Below are 20882 nucleotides of genomic sequence, written 5' to 3'. Positions count from 1 at the left end.
ATATTTAAAATTACTAAAAACCATACATCTCAGAAATGTTATAGCACGTTTAATAATATAAATTTCAATTTTATTTTTTAAATTTCATGTTCAATCAAATAAAGTCATGTGAAAAATGAAATCGTGGGAATAATATTGATGATAAATAAATTGGCCATTAAAACAATGGGTCAACTAAGCATTATCTCAATCTATTTATGTAGAAATTTCAATACTCTATAGTAATATGTTTTATTCGAACTCATTTTGTTCTAATATATGAATAATAATTTTATCTTTTAAGAAGATTTTCTAAATCTATACTTAACTACTTATCTCTACTTGAATAAACACTTTTTAAAAAGTTCTGAGTCATATTTAACTTTGCATACTTTCGAACTGAAATATAGACAGTATTTCGTCATATTTAATCATGCACACCAAACGAGTAATTGGGGACTGAAAAGACTAATATACCCCTTTAAAACGGCGTCGTTTTGGGTGGAGATCGTTTCTCCCCCTCCTCGTCTTGATCAACAATCCCCAACATAGAAAACCCTAATTCGAAATCAGTGAGAATCCTCTCATTCTCCAGAAAACTAAATTTACGGGAATCATCAGAATCTCTCTCAGTATATACATGAAGTTGCTCTTCAGTTTTCTCCTTTTCATGTTCCAATTTCAAAAATGACGAAACAAAACTTCTCCACCAATCCCCCCGTCTCTCCTCTCCCCGTCCCTACCACCTGCGGCAACTGCAACGTCGAGGAACGGTGGCTTCTCCACAACGTCCGCCACAGAGGATTATACCGTCGACTTTGCACCAACTGTGTCCTCAGACTCCACATTCAATCGTTTTGCCCTACTTGCTTGCTCGTTTATAACCCTACCCCTACACCTTCCGCTTCCTCAAACGGTCTCGTTTCTTGTGTTAAATGCTATTCATTTTCCCACAACTCATGTGTTGGTGTCAATCCTCCTCACCCTTACCTTTGCCCCCTTTGTGTTAACCCTAATACCCCTCTTTTTTCACTTAAGAAGGGAAAAGAGGTTGGGTTGGGTAATGAGGAGTCTAGGGTTGTTGATATGAAGGCGGCTAAGGTTTTATTAGCGGCCGCGAAGATCGCTGCAGGGACTGTGAATAAAGCGGCTTCGGCTGCTAGAGTTGAGGCGGAGAGGAGGGCGAAGGAGGCGGCTTTTACTAGGAAAAGAGCTAGAGAGGCTTTAGAACATGTTGCTTATCTTACGGCTAGGGATAAGCTGAAGAAGAAGGATGTATTGCAGTTGCCTTCTAATGGCCCGGGATCGGGTTATGGCAATGTGATCAACAGAGGTAGTAATCAATGCCTTAGTATGGTGGTTGCACCTGTGCCATTGGAGGAGGAGAATGTCATGAATGCGGATAGGTTGGATGGGTCTTCTGAGGTTTTAGTGGCTTTGAATGCTGTGGACTTGAAAGGGCAGAATCCGATCCTGGGGTTGCCAGGTGATAATAATGGATTTTCAATGGATGTGGAGATGAACGGCGCAGCAATGGTGACCCCTTCATCTGCTATTAGAGGAGAATTAGTGCAGAAACATAGCAGTGATACTGGAGTTGAGCACGATAAGTCTGTGGAATTGGAGTGTGAGAATGGCCAAAGGGAGATGATAAACCATGGAATGGTGGCTGAAAAGGATCCGGATCAGCATATGGTGAATTCCAGTGCTAGGAAAGCGAATGGTAGTCTCCCTCAGCTATAATTGTAGCAGGAAAAATGGTAAGATCAAGGTGGGGTTGAAAAGATGTTGATTTGTGTAATCAAGTTATGGTTAACTTGTGGCATAAATGCCTTTTTCACATGTTACTTGGCTCGCTAAGGCTAGTGTCTGGGCATTCAATCTATTAGAATGTGAAGACTAAGACATGGTTGGTGTGGGTTCTTTTTGTTAGACTAAGGATATTAATCCGTACAGTATTTCTTCAGTATTTTCTTGTGTAGTGATGATCTTTGTTCTTTTATCTAATGAAAGGTCACTTCCATGCGTTAGTGCTTCCCTAATTCCCTAATTCCCTAATTCCATTGATCAACTTGTTGTGCTATTGAGCTTGCTATTAGTGTGTACTTGAATTGCAGCAAAGTTGCAAAGCATAAGATAAACCTCATCCTCCTTTTCTGAAAGGATATTTCCTTTGTTGTAGAAATTTGGTTGAATTCGATTTTAACATCTGAATGTGGAAGGAAAGGATGCATTGCCTGTTCTTTTGTATCTTTTTAGCATTCTTTTGAGCTGTTTCCTGGATGAGTATTGGAGTGAATAATAATCTGAGCTAGGAACTACTGAGCAGAACACTGAGTGTGTGCGTTCAAGATGAATTTTAGCCTTATGAAAACTTGTATTCTTGTTTAATTCGTATAAATTACTTTTTGCCTGTGCCAATTCGAAGAATCTGTATCTCAAAAGCTCAAAGAAGGATTGCGGAAAGAAGATATATAGCTGAAAGAGTGGGCATCATTCTCTGCAGGATGGTTATGCGTTTCCATGTACTTGTGACGTTACCTTGGAACTAAATTGAGATTTTCTTATTCAGCTCAGATTGTTACTGGTGATTTGGCCATGCTCTTTTATTTTATTCTAACAGAATATGGCCAAGTAAGATGGTTCTCTCTGTTTATCGTATTTATCCAAAAGAGATTTTAGAATTTTGGTGGGGCATAGAATTGCTCTGGATTTGAATCCTTGGAGTCTTTCCTTTTTAAGCTTCTCCTGAAGGAGGAGAGCACCGTGAATCTTAGAAGTTTCAGAGAGATAATATATAGGAGGTTCCAGTTTCCATTTTGGCTGAATTTCCCCTTTTTAAAGTATTGGCGTGTGTATGCATTCAATTGGCGGTATGACTACTGTTAGATTCATGTTATAGGAGGTTTCAGTTTCCATTTCAGTTCTAATGTGCTCTTATTCCCAAGCTTTTGTAATATGCATTAGTGGTTGTTTTGAATCTTATCCTTGAGTTTCCTCTATTGCACCTTTTCATTCATATCTGGAGCTATGCTTCATATATCAAGCATTTAATTGATGATACTGTATCCTTCTCTAAATCTCATTTCTTGTATGACGTTTCTATAAGAGCATTGACACCCAATCCTTCCGTCTCCTAGTTTTAACAGTGGAGTCCTGGTCAGCATGACACCTTATATTCTCATCGGGTACATGCATCCTTCATCAATTTATGTATCAACTAACTCTACCGGGTTGCCCTCCCCATCAATGCTTAGGCATTAGGGACGATATTACCTTTGTTTTACTGCTGCTGGTATCCGATCCCTGGTTTCTCATGGTATTCATCTCAATTTCACTGATCGCTAGTTCATATCCTTGGGCACCCTTTTAGTTGATGACAAGGATTGTTCCATAGAATTTTGCATATTCATGCTCCTATTCTCTTTCTCCCTATCATTTTCCTGCCATCTAGGTCATGCAGTTATACTGGGAGAGCTTCACTTTGTAGCAGATTGCTTCAATATGTGAACGATTAAGCCCAACTTTTGAATGGATGGTATAAAAATTCATTTTCCACTCACCATATATTACACTCATACTTCATTCCACTTCACCGCATATACATTTTACAAGCTTTTGTTGCCTTAGTCACTCTCTCTCTAATTTATAGCTGCAAATTGAAATCATGGTTAAGTCATCAAGTTCTATTAAGGTTCTGACATTCCTTTCTCTTTCCATTTATTTGTCATTGATGATCACTAGTGGAAAATCAAGTTCATTCTCATATGGCAATGGATGGAGTCTTGGCCATCCTATACAAAGGTTTTTTCAATTATAACCCTGCCAATTAATTCTATTTCCTATTCCAACCCTTATGGGCTATGGCAGCTATAGTTCTCCATATTTTCCTTTTTATTACTATACCCCATTTCCACCATTCTATCCTGGATATGCTCCTTATTATCCTCAACCCCAAACTGATACTCTATGCCCCATGACCAGGCCCAATAATAAGATTCAAAGCCTTAAAATTAGTAAACTAGTCAAAATCCTCAATTTATTTAGTGAAATGGACTATAGTTTAAAAAAAATATCAATAATAGCTATGTTATAGTTCTATAGCAAATTAATAGTATCTCAATTTAGTTCCTCATTTTTTTCAACTTGTTATGCATACGTTTTTAGAGAAATAAAAAAAAAAATTGTAAAATGACCCACTCTCTTAATGGTCGCGTTTCTTTCTCCTATTTCCTATCCTCTCTCTTAATTTTTCTTTCAATTTCTACTTATCTCTCTTCCTTCTTCTCTATTTTTTTCTTCAAAATTTCCGAAATCTCTCCCCAATAGAATCTCATTGATTTAGGTAACAAAATATTCATCATATATCATGATAGATTTTTATTGACTTGTATTATCTTTAATTTTTCATTATTTGCATCCTACTAAATCTCTTTTTATATTTAGTATTTTCATAATAATATTTTGTATTCATTACTATTATCATTATATCTGTAGATTTTAGAATTATTGTATCCTTTAACAAACAGTATTCCTTCCAATATATAGGCTTATTATAGTTGTATTCATATTAGTATGTATTCAATCTAGATGTATGCCACTTATATTTGGAATTTTATCTACAATATTAGAATGTATTCAATCCCAATGTATGTCATTTAATTAGTTATAGTAATTTGATGTCTTTTAAATCTGTATCTTTGTTAATAGTAATTGTATCCTTTAATTATATTTATAGTTTAACCGAAAATGATATTCTTTATCTATCATTTATTTTGTATTTATCATTTAGTATTGTATATTTTTCATACAAATTGTATTTCATTGAATTTTTGTATCCTTTCTGAATATTTATAAGCAAGTAGATCTGTATTTCATTATACATGATTTGTATTTCATTACATTTTTGTATCATTTCTGAATATTTATAGACAAGTAGATCTGTATTCCATTCTATCTGATTTGTATTTCATTGCATTTTTTGTATCATTTTTGAATATTTATAGGCTAGTAGATCTGTATTCTATTCAACCTGTTTTGTATTTCATTTCATTTTTGTATATTTTCTGAACTATGGTCCAATTTTTTATCATCAAACCACCTTTTTGTTTTATATATCATTTCTCAAGTTATATTCATTTTCTATAAGCATGGTTGTTATGTTTTCAGGATCGATCTCCATTTTGTAGCCACAAATTTTAACAAACGAATTGCATTTACACAAGAGTTGAAGATCTTTAATGGAAGATGAGGAAGAAGATTGAAACTCTTTAATGGAGGAAGTGAGAAAACTGATAATTGAATTCGCCTATTTGAATCTCCTAATAAATAACGTAATTAACATTTACCATATTTGAAAGATATTTTTCCATATTTTTCTCCAATCTTTTTTCAATTACTTGTATTCTTTTCAGTAAAAAACAAAAAAAAAATACAAAAAGTGTATTGCCATTTTCAATAAATATTAAAATGTAGCTAGAGAGTCCTATTAAATACTAAAATATTGTTGTTTTGAAAATTTCCTCTAAATATATTGAGTGTATTGAGGGGATATTTTTTTAAAATAAAATTACATAGTATAAAAAACATATGCTATGTATTTACTATACATAGATATAGTTAAAAATAATTATAATGCGCAGTTACACTATTAATATAATAGTTATTTTCAATTTAAAAGTGTATCTTTATTTCTACGCTTAATTCTAGGCATTTATTAGTTATCTCTCTTTCCTCTTTCTGTCTCCAAATTAGCGTATAACCCCCAAATTAGAGGCATTTCCTCCTCTTTTCTTCCGCGGACGATTTTTTGAATTCTGTTCAAATTCAAAAATGCCATGCTTCCTTCCCCTTGCTCCGACAGTTTTAGGAAACTCCAGATGGAAGGAATGTTAAAGCATTATTGGAAAAGGGAGTCTCTATTGAGCTAAACAATGTTGTGGAATATCAAAGGTAGAGAGGATAGAGAAGGATGAGGCAACCACATGAGATGTGCAATTTTACTAATTATCCATTCCATGCACAGCTCATCCCTGGTTCTGCTCTCCCGACAATCTCTCTTTTTCTCCCTTTTTATTTATCCCTCTATGACACTACAATGTCCAAGAACTCGAAAAAAGATAATTGCCAAAATAATGAAATGATCTAGTCAATACTTTAACTTTTGATAAGGCTAGTCAATATGGAACATTATATTCCATTAGCTCTGCATTAGACCACGTAGGAGGACAAATTCTGTACAAGCAGTCTCGGTATAGTATCACAATTCGGCTGATTTTAATTTACTTCCTGTCAGAGATTGATACTTACCTTGCATTTTTTTTTAATTATTATTTGACAATTCATTTCCTTGTGGTTAAATTGCAACTGTTGAAGCCTATTCTTTCATTCCATTTTCGGAATTGTCTAGCTAAAAGAAAGTAGGTTCATAAAAAGAAGTAATAGAATTCAAATGTCAATGACGATACAGAAAATGGAGGAGGTAACTTCACTGCACGATAACAACATGTATCGCCAGCAATTCGTACCCTAGCTAGCTACAGAGATACCAACAAGGCATCCATCAAATGTAGATCAATACTCATTTGAGGGGCTGGGACGCAAGTGCTCCTAGATGTATGTACATAACAATTGCTGATTTAAATTTCAATAGAGTCCACCAACAAGGCAATAATATGAGGTTTTAGTACTTTCTCCGGATGAGTGTATCCATCTTGATTGTGCTTATACGTGACATCAATAATTCGAGCAAGATTGAAAATACGAGTGAGAATCTTTGTAGAGACTGGAGTTGGTCGAAGGTTTTCTTCATTTACATCCTTCCATGCCGTCTCAGCCATTTCTTGAAATTTTTCCATGGCCTCTTCCGTGGATACACCATAATCTCTCATGTAACACTCAATTCCAGTTGCAATCTGACCTCGACCCTTCTCAACCTCATAGGTGGCAATGTCATCAATGACTCAACATAAGGTCACATTGGCTTCAAGAATTTTAGGATTCTTGGCCAACCATTCAAAATCTTCCTAGTTAGCAGAGTTCATGCCCAAGTAGGATGTAGTCGTAAGCAAGTAATAAGTGCTAGTAGCTAATGCATTGCTAAGGTACTCAGAAACAGGTGGCATGTATCCTTCAATGAACCATTTTGCTTCCACAAAGTAGTTTCTCACGAGTTCTTTCATCTGTCAACAACAAGCCAAGACATTCAACCATCAATACATATTCGAAGAATAAATTTCATTTAAAGCAAAAACAAGGAGAAAAATCTACGCAATAGATTGATAAGTTGATTTATATTGAATTAACTTGGTATAAGTCAGGATTCATACTCTTTCTTTCGCATAGTGAACAACATCAGATCTACCATCCTTTGATAACTCTGCTTCGTAATCGTTGTAGAGATCTAAAAGTGCTTTGTAACTGATTTTCATGTAATCAGGGAGCCGATCAATTTGGCTAATATCCCACCTAATAAATGGAAAAAGAAATGAATTCGATAAGTTTATTAGTGTAACAAAACATGCATCATAGGAAGAAGGAGAAACGTCTAGTGTTTGACCTCTAGGCTTTCCCCACCTTTATGCAATCATCTAATTAAATCATAAATTGTTCGAGAAGTAGTTCATACCTCTGTATGGCATCTGTGTAGACCTCAAGTTCTTTTACAATGCCATAAGCATCGAATGTGTCATTTACTATCGAAATCATAGCTATAGTCTTAGCAAGCATGACACGAGCCTGAGAATACTGAGGTTCAGCGTACACTCCCACCGTCCAAAAGTAACAATCAACTGCTCTGTCCCTAGCATATGAAAGTGTTGTCACAAAATCCAAATCTTTCCACCACCTATAAGGTAAGTAACAACATATAGAGTCACTATCAACAAATAATAGTAATATTTTTCATGTAAATTACATTAGCGTACCTAGATACTTCGCATAATTCTTGTTTGTGCAACATCGGAAGTAAATTGAAATCCAGTTTTGCAAATCGAAGCAAGACATCATTCTTAAATTCCTCCTCTTCGTAGATAGAGATGAAGTAGCGTGTCTCGACTCTTGGAATACTCTTATGGAGAGATTGCTCAAGGGCATGCGTCACTTGTTTACTCAGAGGTGACTTCTGCAAGAAAAGTCAAAAAAGGGGTAAAAGGAAAAGGAAGACACCTGCCTTCGCGTGCTGCCTTTCTTTACTCGTTTTTATCACACGAAAACGCGTATCTCCTTATTTTACGCGTTTCTTATTCTACTATAAATAGAGGGCCTCTTGCCCTCATTTAGATCATCCCAAAAATTCAGAAAAAGAGTGTACGAATACAAAAAAAGTTATACACCAAGATAAATATTGTATTCTTGAGTGTCCTCTTTCGTAGTTGTTCCTTTTACAAGAGAGAAGTATTAATTGTTGTTTTCTCCTTGTATTTGAGAGCAGTGTACTCCTATATTATCATAGTAAAATCCTTCTACCCCGTGGTTTTTCCCCTCTATCTGTTTTAGGGGTTTCCACGTAAAATTCTCGTGTCCAATTTATTTTCACTATTTATTATCATATCAAACTTTAGTTGTGGTGCTTCCTCCCCAAACAACTTCAAATGTGGAGCTGCAGATTCAAGATGAGCAGTGGAAAATGAAATTACTTCTTCTAAGATGTCTTCTCCATGAGTCCTTACGTGTGAAGCTTCATATAAGTTTAAAATACCCTCGATGTCATTGCAAAGAGATTCCTTGAATTTTCCATCTGCATCTTGGAATCTGCCAAAAAGTTCTGGTTTAAGTTGAAAACATAAATTAGTCTTCATACATGCAATTAGGGGAAAACACAATTAAGAAGCAAATTAATGAAGTAGGGCAATTGATAGATATATTACTAGGAGATACATTTTAGCCATGTTGCCTTAGCAGTCGAAATTGAAGGGATGAATGTATAAATCATGTTCCTCAAAGTTAGGATCAATGTTAAAAATTTGTTCCAACATGTCGTCTATTTGTTTCTCAAAATGATAGGCAATTCCAAGGCGTTCAACAATATCAATCAGATTCAACTTTTCAGCCAATGTTTTTCCTGCAGAAGCTGACATTAACATACTCCTTGTTTGTTCCTTTAATGTTTCAATCTCTTCAACATACTTTTCAACATAGGTTTGGGCACGTGAAGAGGAGAGACACAGATGCCCCAGTGCGGAGGTGTGAGAGGTTGGCCATGGATGGTTTCAGAAGAGGTAGGGGTAGGCCGAAGAAATATTGGGGAGAGGTGATTAGACAGGACATGACGCAGTTACAACTTACCGAGGACATGACCTTAGATAGGAGGGTGTGGAGGACCCACATTAGGGTAGAAGACTAGTTCATAGTCTCGCTATTCTTCCTTTTTAGTAGGCGTATTAGCGCACTATAATTTCTTGTGGTCTGATTTCTGTTATTATCTATTACTTTCTGTATTTTGATTGCTCAATTTTATCTGAGTTACCTTCGTTATTTACTTTGTCATATTGCTTTGAACTTCTTATCCTTATCTGACTTCTTTTTATGATTTTACTAAGCCGAGGGTCTTTCGGAAACAGCCGTCCTACCTTGGTAGGAGTCAGGTCTACGTACACTTTACCCTCCCCAGACCCCACGTTGTGGGATTTCACTGGGTTATTATTGTTGTTGTATATGCCTTGGTAAAAAAATAATTCATTTCTTTGATGACCACTCAAAATCTTCATCGTAACAGATTTCATGCCAAGCAAGATATTGTTATGAGCATGTAATATTTACTAGTAACAAAATCATTTTGTAGATACTGACAAGTAGGTGCTACTTTCATAAACTATTTTTGACTCTGCATAACAAACATGGTGCTACTTGAAAGAGTGTACTGGAAATTAATTCTAAAGTATTCGAAGACTCGAATATAATCGATAAAAAAGGTCACAAGAGCCTTCCCAACAACATAGAGCATGGTAGCCTCTATATATGACTATGAAAACAACCATCTTTTTCGAATTCTTGGTAAAAATATATCCTTAATTATGATTATTGCATCCATCATGTTGAGATGTAAAGAAGATGGTTAAAGAAGTTAAAAGAATTAGTTAGAAGCAGGGGCAATATGGTTATTTCCAGCCGTTTTAGTTAGAACTAACTAACTACAAATTATTTAGTCAGTTAACACACTAACTAGCTATATATATATATAGTTATAATTGTACAATGAACTGATTAGGGCATTTTTGAGCCCAATATTGAATATGTTGCCTCTCTCTCTTCCATCTTCATCTTTTTTTTCTTCTTCGTCTACTCTGGTTGTGTCCTGTATGTGAAAGAAACAAGTCTCAAACAAGCTCATGGGATCAGAGCTTCCATCACAGTGATCACTGTAAAGATTGCACATATTAGAGTCAAAGACTCGAGATTAGAGTCAAAGATTCATCCAATTTTTCTAGCTCATTTTTGCAGATCTAAGATTCATAGAAGCTAAAACTGCGATCAACACTGACTTTTGCAACAAAAATTTCAAAAGGTTGAAGAAATGGCAGGTGAAGCCATAGATCTAGTTCAAAATCTCAATCAAACTCATGTCAATGTTCAACGAGTTGGTATACCTATTTCTGCAAGCTCTACAAGTAACAATGGACAAGGTAATGACAATAACCATCCCCTATTTCTTATCTCTACAGATGTGAGTGGTATTAGCATCATATCATTTCAGCTGCAGGGTGTTAAAAACTGCTTTCGACCCGAAAAGCTCCATAGAGTTGTCGTATGCTTATGGAATCGATCGATCAAATTGGCTCTGTTAGGAAGAAACAAGTTAGGGCTTGTAGATGGAACATGCAGGAAAGAAATATATAGTGAGGAACTATGGGGCCAATGGGAAAGGGTAAATGCGATTGTGCTGTCGTGGCTAATGAACTCGGTATCTAAGAGTTTGCTTAGTGGAATTGCGTTTGCCTCAAGTGCTTCGAGTGTGTGGACTGAGAGTTGATGGATCAAGAACTTACAACTTACACAAAGAAATAACCACTTTACAACAAGGAACAACTTCTGTATTAGCATATTATACTAAGCTGAAAGCATTGTGGGATGAGTTTGAAGTGTTAGTACCCTCACCTGGTTGCAATTGTGAAAAATCCAGAGGATTTGTAGCTCACATGAATAGACAAAAGTTGTATCAATTTCTAATGGGATTGAATAACTCATACCATCAAGCTAGGAGTCAGATTCTCATGATAGATCCTCTACCAACTATCAATCAAGCATATGCTATGATAGTAGGAGACGAGAGCCAAAAATCTATTGTTACAGGCAACAACAATTTAGGACTACATTCATCCATTCCAGATTCAGTTGCTATGTACTCTAGATTTGGAAGCAGTTTAGGTAGTAGTAATAGATTCAAGAAGAATACATTCTTAATCTGTGACTTTTGTAAGTGTAGAGGCTATACCAAAGAGTCCTGCTACAAGGTTTTTGGGTATCCACCAGATTTCAAGTCCAAAAAGAAGGTACAAAGTGCAAACACTGCCTATACTGATACTACTGGCCTTACTAGTCAACCTCAGCAGTCAGTTCAGGCTAATTTCTCTTATGGTTTGAACACAAATGTGACTGGTGAATCAGTGTGGGGCAAAAATATCACAACACAACACACTGCAAACAAACTACTAGCTGAAGGTTCATCTTCGAACAAGACTGTAAGTCAAGCTGAGAAAGATGTCAAGCAACTACTTCAGGGTTGTACATTCACAAAAGATCAGTATCAACAAATTCTCAAGATGATGAGTCAACAATAAGGTCAAAGAGCCACTGCACCTGACTGCAATAAGGTAAACAATGCAGGTAAAGCCTTATTTGTAACTGAAAATAGTGATGTATGGATTGTAAATACAGGTACAACAAGCCATAGGGTTTCCAAGTTGGAGATGCTACTAAAGGAGTCTGTACTAAAGCTTGACACTCCTAAGGATATGTGCTTACCAAATGGTGGTACAACTCAAGTAGCTCACATTGGTTCTTGTAGTCTATCATCTAGAAGTGTGATAACTAATGTATTCCATATATCAGAGTTCATGTCACGCCCCGGGAGGGTACCCTAGACGTGTCCGGCACTCAGAAACCATTACTGGCTCCCAAGAGAACCACTTGACCTGATCATACATCTGTTCATTCATTCAATCAACGAAATACTTAAAATAAATAGGTAATTAAGTGGGCAAATCCAATCAACAATCTAACTCGAAGAACTAAGGACATGGACCAACAAATCGAACTCCAATCTATGTTATTAAATTGTTTGACAAGAACAATTCAAGAAAATAAAATACTCAATCGATCTATCACTATCTAGTCTGTGAAGCCTCTATCACTATTATCTAATTGGGGCCATTGACAGGTTTATGACTACCTCAAATCAGAATAAAAAGACTAACTCGACGCAAGAATAACATAAGTGGTATCCTCCGAATATAGGGGAGGACTCACTATTAAGCTGAGTGTGAACACATCCTTAATGGTGTGCCTATTGATGATCTCTTAAACCTCTCTCTGCATCATGAAATGATGCACGTCCAAATGGATGTCAGTACGTGGAATGTACGAGTATGTAATATGGCAGAATGAAACATGTGTCAAGATGGAACAATATTGGTTCAAATATCTCAAGTCATAAAGATAAGAGAGACTCAATCAAGGTGTCATAAGTCTAAAGTAAGAATACAGTTTAGATAGAGACCAATCATATACAATCCAATCCAATCACATACAATCCAAGTCAATTTAATCACATACTATCCAATCCAATCCAATCATATACCATCCAATCCAATCCAATCATATATAATCTGATCTAATCCAATCATATACAATCCAATCCAATCATGTATAATCCAATTCAATCTAATCATTTACAATTCAATCATATACCATCCAATCCAATCAAATCACCTATCATCTAATCTAATCCAATCACATATCGTCTAATTCAATCCAATCATATACAATCAACTCAACAATCAAGTCAAAGGACTCAACTCAATAAATATGCAAATTAGAATTTAACAATGTTTTACCATTCGACTCAACAATCTACAATCACAATCAAATCAATCATATCATGCACAATTTACTCAATTTGAGAGTTTCTCTAACTGACAACCATCACCTATGAGCCAGTAATAGTACAACAAGCCGACGTTGTTGCCACGTCTGTTCATACTTTGCCAGGGTATGAACGAATCAACCAATCATGTATCCATCAATCAATCAAGTCCTATCATTTTAGGACAATGAAATGGGAAACATCTAATTTTAATGGTCCAATCCCTTCCTACATTGGCTACGTAGTTAATGGAATTCGAGTATGGACTATAATCTTATCCAATTCGATGCTCAAAACTCCTTCCAAGACTCAATATGCTTATATCTATCAAGTGAGTAATATACTTAAAATACTTATTTAGTCTCTTAGGACTTAGTTTCAAATCAACTCATTTAGTCTTATTGGACTCTCATTCACAATTAACTCATCTCAATCATCAAACTCTTCTTTTTTTTTGAATTTGAAACCATCTCAAATCAATGAATGCAGAAAATATTAGATGCATTTAAAATATAATTTCAACTCCTCAACTCAAACTTTAGACATTTTTATGTAAAAATGCTCAACTCATTTATACTCAAAATACTCATGTTCAAAAATGATAATTTAGAAACTTCTCAATCCCAACTCATGCTTAAACTCTTTTTAAATCAAAAATAAAAATAATCATTCTTTAAACTCAAAATAATGTATAAATAGTTTATGCAAAAATGTTCACAAATCATTTATTTAAACTCCTTCTCAAACAATCATTTATTCTCATATGACTCCAATCAAATCAAATCATGCAAATCACATATCATGTAGTCACATTAGACTCCAATCCATTTCACCTCAAATATCTTCATTCACATCATCATCAAACATCATCATTCATATCATCATTAAACATCATGCTCCAAAAATCCTTATTTAATTCTATGCTTAATTTATAGAGACAAAAGGACATTCTATCTCTACCATGGTTTCATTCCTTTTTATGCCATTCACATTCATAACTATCCCAATTCATTCTTTTCATTCCAATCAATACATATACACAAAAACCATCAATCTCAATCTCAAGACAATTATGACAAAAAAATGAAATCTCATCTTGGTTTCATGTGAATGAAAACATGAATTCATACTCCCAACAAAACTCAACTCAAGAACACCGTCAATACATATGAATTTATATACAAAATTTTATTGTAGTTAATATGTAACTACAGTTTGTGAAATAAATATGAAAGATAATTAATCAAGAATTTAAGTCATGAAAATCATCAATCAATTACTAGTATATAAAAATATTCTAGAGTTTAGAAAAATTTCAAGAAAATCTTCATAGAAGGTTCAAGCCTTTCACCATTTTCATCCAACACATCTATAGGGCATATGAAAGAACTCAATCCATATTTTAGGTTAGCCTTACATACCTGAAAATCGAAGGAAATCAAGACTTGAAGGAATGACTTAAAATCTAACTCCTCTTCTTCTTCTCTCCAAGTTTTTCATGCCTAAATGAGGAGAAAACCCTCCTTGGTGTGATGAAGAACTAAGTTTTTAATCCCAAAATGGCTAGGGTTATATTTGGGATGGGTGGAAAAAAGTCCAAAATGCCCTTTCTCAAGAAAAATCTGAAAAATGGGTCCAAAAACCTGCAAGCCTGATAGTGGCGCATCGCGCCAAGGACCAAACTACTGAGGCAAGTTTCGGGCGCTATAGTGGCGCCGGGCGCCACTGCAGCTCCAGGCCTGAATTTTTCTGCAGTAATAGTTTGTAGTAAAATGGTCATAACTTTTGACTCCGAACTCCAAAAATTGCAATCTTGGTGGCATTGGAAAGAAGACTTAAAGAAATTTAATTTTATAGGTTATGGACCACCCAATTATTTATATTCTAAGAGATATGGTCGTTTAAAATTGACCCTTATATAAACTCATCCTAAAACTTAGTCGATTGGAATTCTTTGGACTCAGCTTGGTGTTAGAGATCTCTTATGATCCTAAAACACATATAATACACTTTAAATATTTAAGAATTGATCCTAACTCATATATAAAATTACAAGTCATCGAGTTCGATCGTACACGCACAAGAAGAACGGTTCGATTTTTGGCGAAAAAAAATCTGGGGTGTTATAGTTCAAGTATAACTTAATGTCTTTGTTATATCTCGTATTTTATACGGTTGGATATTTTAAAGTAACCGTGGTAAAGTGAAGAGAGTGACCATCTTCCAAATTTTTTTATATACAAGTTGGTTATGAATATTATTTATTAACATTAGTAGTGTGGAAATATTGGAAAAGGCTAAGGGCCAAAAAAATAATAATTTGCAAAGTGGCCTATGGTAATATTGTGGAAGGCTAGGGATAAAACGAAAATTTCACAAAGTGTTCAAGAAAATTCATATAAGAGGTGTATGTGGTCCCCACTCTTTTATGGCCATGTGATGAGTATATATGAACCAAAGTGTACATGGCAAGGCAATTAAGCCATCTTTATTTGTTAAAGAAAGTTCTAGAAGAAAAAACAATGGAGAAGGGGTCATTTGTCTATATTCATAATTGAGGGACTTATTTTCAAATAATGGATAAGTGATGGAAGATATTTATATATATGTGTGTCTTATGACTCATTAGGGTCATTCTTATCCCAAGAGAATTCTAGAAAATTCAAGAGGAAGAAGAGAAGAGAAATTTGAAGCTAGAGAGAGAGAGCTCGGTTTTGGGGGAGAAAAAGAGGTAAGTCTCCGATTTCGCTTCGTACATTAATTATATAGGGTATACCAAGATGTTATGAAGGTATTGTTAATGTAAATTTATGGTTTGGAGCAGCCCAAAAACATTACCAAGCAGTCCCAAAGTTCTAGCCGCGCTAAGCAGAGCTTCCGAGGCAAGTTTTGGCGAGTTTCGGGAAAGGTAAGGTCTCTCCTTTCAAATTTGAGTTTATGATGTTGTTATGAGGTGTATTACATGTCCTAAATATGGATGGAAGTAGAGAAAATGTATAAGGATGCTTGATGTTAGAAACAACTAAATGGAAGTCGTAGTAGTTAAATGGAAGTCGCGTAGTGTGTTGTCGTTGTGGTGCTGCGGTTGAAGCTGGTTGGGTTGCATGTTGCAGGGATTTAAAGTGTTTTAAAAAGGGTGTGGTTGCTTCTGGTTTCAGCCACACTACCCCCCGTTTGGTATGGTTAAAGATTTTATGAAATAAAGGTTAAAAACTCTATTTTGGTATCAGAGTTTTATGCTAGTTGTTTGGAGCTTGTGTTGTGTAAAGTTGAGGTGATTTGATTATATATATATATACTGCTGGTTGTTGTTGTTGATATGATTGTGGACATGGTGTCCGAGTTGAGATCTCGGGGATGGTGTATTTATAGGGGAGATGCTGCCGAAATTTCGGTAGATTCAAAATTAATTTGTTTAAAGGATTAAGACAAGTATATGGTGGTGAATCTAATGACTATGTCAACTCTCTTGAATGTAGAAAAACAAGTTGGACGCATAAGCGTAGCTAGTAAGGCGCGACACAGGTATGTAAAGTTAACCGTTCCTTCTTTTGGCATGTCTTTGGCATAAGTATGTAAGGGTTACTCTTCTTTCTCTTGGCTTGAATTTGACCAATTGAGATATCAGGAAACAATATTCTGAATTTCTTCATTCGAAGTGAATTCTTACGTTCAAGCAGAGATCTCACCAGCGGTAGAGGCGGGGAAGATGTTTTGACATAAGTATATAGAGCTACTCTTTCTTTTGGAATGGTTTTTATGAAACAAGTATATGACATTTTATACAATTTCAAGGAAGTCCTATTCGTAGAGCCACTAGGATGGACAATTTTCTTGAGTTTCCAAAGGATATTTTCTCATGCTTAGATACGTGTATATGATTTCAAAAGTTTTATTTTGATATAATCCATGGTAATTTTTGAAAGGTACTTGACATGACTCTTATCTTGATTTTTGAATCATAGCTCATTCCAATTATTCTACGAGTCTTGAAAATTGGTCCTATGTGCATATGTATACGATTTGGCACCTTATAAGATTGTGACCTTATTCTATGTTCTCTTAATATTATCTTTCGTTGATAGTCTCATCCTATAATAATTGTTCCTTCAAGGTGAGACAAAGCGACCATGGTTAGTCTATAATACAATCGGAGGTTACCGACCTTCCGTCACTTCGATAAATACACGACTTTCGTTGGGCTCTCATGCATGCTGTCTATATGTATATGTATATGTATATGGGGGATATGGGGAGGTGTATATGTGGTGCTATAGTCGCATTCCCACCTGATCAGTTGGAGTAATTTTCATCCTGGACGCAGGATGCCCGGACGCAGGACATATGTGGGCGAGCCGATGTTGTTCGGTGATATGACTTTTATTTTCTATGTATATGAAAAAGAAATATTTTTAAAGATAAGACAAACATGCATGACATTCGGCTTAAAAGGCACTCATATGTACAGGTTAGTTCTCTACCCCATGATATGTTCTATATTTCTACCATGTTATTATTCATATTTATATTCCTTACTATGTTACTTTTCGTGACTTACATACTCAGTACAAAGCTCGTACTGACCCTCTTTTTCTTCGGGGGCTGCATTTCATGCCGCGCAGGTACACCCAGATGAATAGAAGCTATTATAGAAGATGTTCCAGCGGGGTTAGAAACTCCACTTGTTCCTGGAGTGCTGCCGAGTCAGATTATAAGCGTTATGATGTTTCATTCGAAGTTAGAGACTTTGCAGACAGAGTTGTGGGTATAAAGTGTCAGCTTTGTAAGCGGCGTCACCAGCCGATATATTATTATGTCGTATGTTACAAGTTGTATGGGTTTATGGATTTTTGGAAAGCAGAATTCGGAAAGCTTAGTTTTTTTTCATTTCTTATTTATGTAAAATTCTAAAGAGATTGAGAATGTAATATGAGTTAGCGGGTTCGCTCAGCTACAAGCATGGGGTCGGGTGCCCATCACACCCTATTAATATCGGGGTGTGACAGTCTTTCATCAAAATAACCAAGGAATTAGGTTGCTCAGTCTCCTTCTTCCCTGATTTCTGTATTTTCTAAGAGCTTTACACTAGGAAGGTGAAGGAAGTTGGTAGAAAAGAGGGAAACTTGTATCTGCTGTGGAGACAATTAACTCAAGGTAATGCAAGTAACACTAAGGAGTCTGCTTATACTGTTGATGCTGCTTATTCAACAGGCAAAGAGTTAGACATGGAGCTATGGCATCAAAGACTTGCACATGTATCTTCAACTGTACTTGCCAAGATGTTTACTATGAATAAAATTAGTATGTGTAAGGTGTTTAAGTGCTTAGTGTGTCCATTTGCAAAAAAAACCAGACCTGTTTTTCCTTCTAGCATCATCAAAAGCAATAGCTATTTTAACTTGATACATGTTGACCTTTGGGGACCTTATAATACAACTACCTTTGATGGCAATAAGTACTTTCTTACAATAATTGATAATTTTTCAAGAATGACTTGACTATTTTTACTTAAACAAAAATCAGATGTGTGTGTCTCTTAAATTGTTTCTACAGTATACTAAGAATCAGTTTGGCAAAGTGGTCAAAGTCCTAAGATATGATAATGATACTGAGTTTGTTAACTCAGTATATGATAGTATGTTCAAAGCACTGGGTATTATACATCAAATAGCTTGTCCTTACACTCCTCAACAAAATGGTGTGGTTGAGAGAAAACATAGACATCTGCTAGAAGTAACAAGAGCCCTAAGATTTCAAGCTAAAATACCTATCAGATTTTGGGGTCACTGTGTACTAACTGCTGCTTACCTCATTAATAGACTTCCCAGTAGTGTTCTTGAATTCCATACTCCTTATGAAAAACTTTATGGTAGAAAACCAGTATTATCTCATTTGAGGACAATTGGTTGTCTAGACCTAGCAAAGAACCTCACTGAACATGATAAACTCATGCCAGATCAAAGTCACTTGTTCACATGGGATACTTTGAAGTGCATAAAGGATATAATCTATTTGATCTGGACAATAACTCCTTCTTTGTCAGCAGAGATGTTACCTTTAGAAAAGACATATTTCCATTTGCCAAGGATAACATTTCTGCCAAACAACAACTATTTGTAGACAACCTGCAAGGAATAGGTGAGACAATTCAAAAACTGCATCAGCTGCATCAACTGGCTCCATTAATAGTCCCAGGTAATGCACCATCTATGATGTTAGAAGGGGATACATGTGTGGATCCAGGTGGTGGTGAGCAAGTCTGTGTGTAGCAACCTGATTGTAACACCCTAATTTTTTTCCCACTAAAATTCGGACCATTCTTCATGTACGTATAAGATCGAACTCGAAGGATTGAATTTGTATATATGATCTATGATTGATTCATAAGTATTTAAAATATTATATGTGATTTAGGGTCATAAGGAATCCCAAAAAAATCAAGTCCTATAAAGTTAACTTTTTCTATATTATTAGAATATATCAAAGTGGAAGTATTATATGAATATACTAATAGAAATATAACTTTTTTCTTAAATATAATTTAATTTCATGATGCTAATGGAATTCCATTGAGGCATCAACTCACAAAAATTGGATTCATGCTAACTAAAAGGTTAATCAAATATTGTCCCTGTCTTAAAGTCGGATGTTTTCCAAATTACTGTCCTGATATAATAGGACTTGATTGGTTATGAATTTATGATTTGTTGATTCGTTCGTACCCTGGCAAGGTATGAACGGATGTGGCAACAACATCGACTTGTTGTACTATCACTGGCTCATAAGTGATGGTTGTCGGATAAGAGAAACTCCCATATAGGTCTTGATAGTACTCTGAGTTGGATTGGGATGGATTGGGCTGGATTGTATGTGATTGGTCCTGTCTAAATTATATTATGTTTAGACTCAGAATATCTTGATTGAGTTGTACCTTCTTCTGAGTTAAGATTCTGAGTTGATTTGATCCCACCTTGATGTATGTTTCATTCGGCCATTTTACATACTCGTACATTCCACGTACTGACGCCATTTGGCCTACATCGTTTCATGATGCAGAGACAGGTACTAGAGATCATCAACAGGCGCATCGTTGAAGATCTATTCACTTCCAGCTAGTTGGTGAGTCCTCCTTGTTTTCGGAGGATACCGTAGTTATCTTTTCAGCTTTGAGTTAGTTTTCCTTTATTTTGATTTGTGGTAGCCATGAATTTGTCATTGGAACCTTTTATATTATTGATAGAGGCTTCATAGACTAGAGTGTGGATGATGCTGAATTGTTTCGTTGTGACTAGTTTTATTTTTCTAGTAGTTGAATGGAGATGTGGTTGGCCTTTGGCCTTATTATGAATAGTATTCTTATGATTTGAGTCTTCCGCTAATAGAGTGTAACTGAATGAAAGTGTGATTAGACTAAGTGGTTCGCTTGAAGGCCAGAAATGGTTTTCGAGTGTCGGCCACGTCTAGGGTATCCTCTCGGGGCGTGACAAACTTGGTATTAGAGCCCAGAGTTTAAGAGTCCTAGGGAGTCTATGAAGCCGTGTCTAGTAGAGTCCTGCTTATGGGTATGTTGTGCACCACACTTATAATCAAGAGGTTATAAGACATTAGGAATTGTTTCACTTCTTTCATACTCTGAACTTGTGCGATAGAGTTAAACTCTATAAGACTTTCTTTCTAATTCGTGCGTTTATGCGTTGCAGATAATGCCTCCTAAACTTACTACCAGCCAGAGGAATGCTGATAACACAGAGATTCCACAGTCAGAAATGCGCCTACCGAGGACTAGAGGCCGACCTGCAAGGTATGCTGAGGCACCTTAAGT

At 35.7% G+C, this 20882-nt stretch overlaps 1 protein-coding gene and 1 pseudogene across 1 annotated transcript; one reads left to right on the top strand and one right to left on the bottom strand.

The window, feature by feature from the left end:
* The first annotated feature begins 482 nt into the window (after window positions 1–482).
* Window positions 483–2014, top strand: LOC129886038 (uncharacterized). The gene has a single exon (XM_055960548.1). It carries the CDS (start codon window positions 667–669, stop codon window positions 1720–1722), a length of 1056 nt encoding a protein of 351 aa, XP_055816523.1. The 5' UTR covers window positions 483–666; the 3' UTR covers window positions 1723–2014.
* Window positions 2015–6359: 4345 nt separating this feature from the next.
* Window positions 6360–10354, bottom strand: LOC129888029 (vetispiradiene synthase 3-like; annotated as a pseudogene).
* Between the last annotated feature and the right edge of the window lie 10528 nt (window positions 10355–20882).

Source organism: Solanum dulcamara, chromosome 4 (assembly GCF_947179165.1).
Source record: "Solanum dulcamara chromosome 4, daSolDulc1.2, whole genome shotgun sequence".
Lineage (NCBI taxonomy): Eukaryota > Viridiplantae > Streptophyta > Magnoliopsida > Solanales > Solanaceae > Solanum > Solanum dulcamara.
This window is presented reverse-complemented; position numbering and strand designations above follow the sequence as displayed.

What these genes read in the sequence shown, in the direction of transcription:
- LOC129886038 (XM_055960548.1), top strand. Translation starts at nt 667, where the DNA reads ATGACGAAACAAAACTTCTCCACCAATCCCCCCGTCTCTCCTCTCCCC.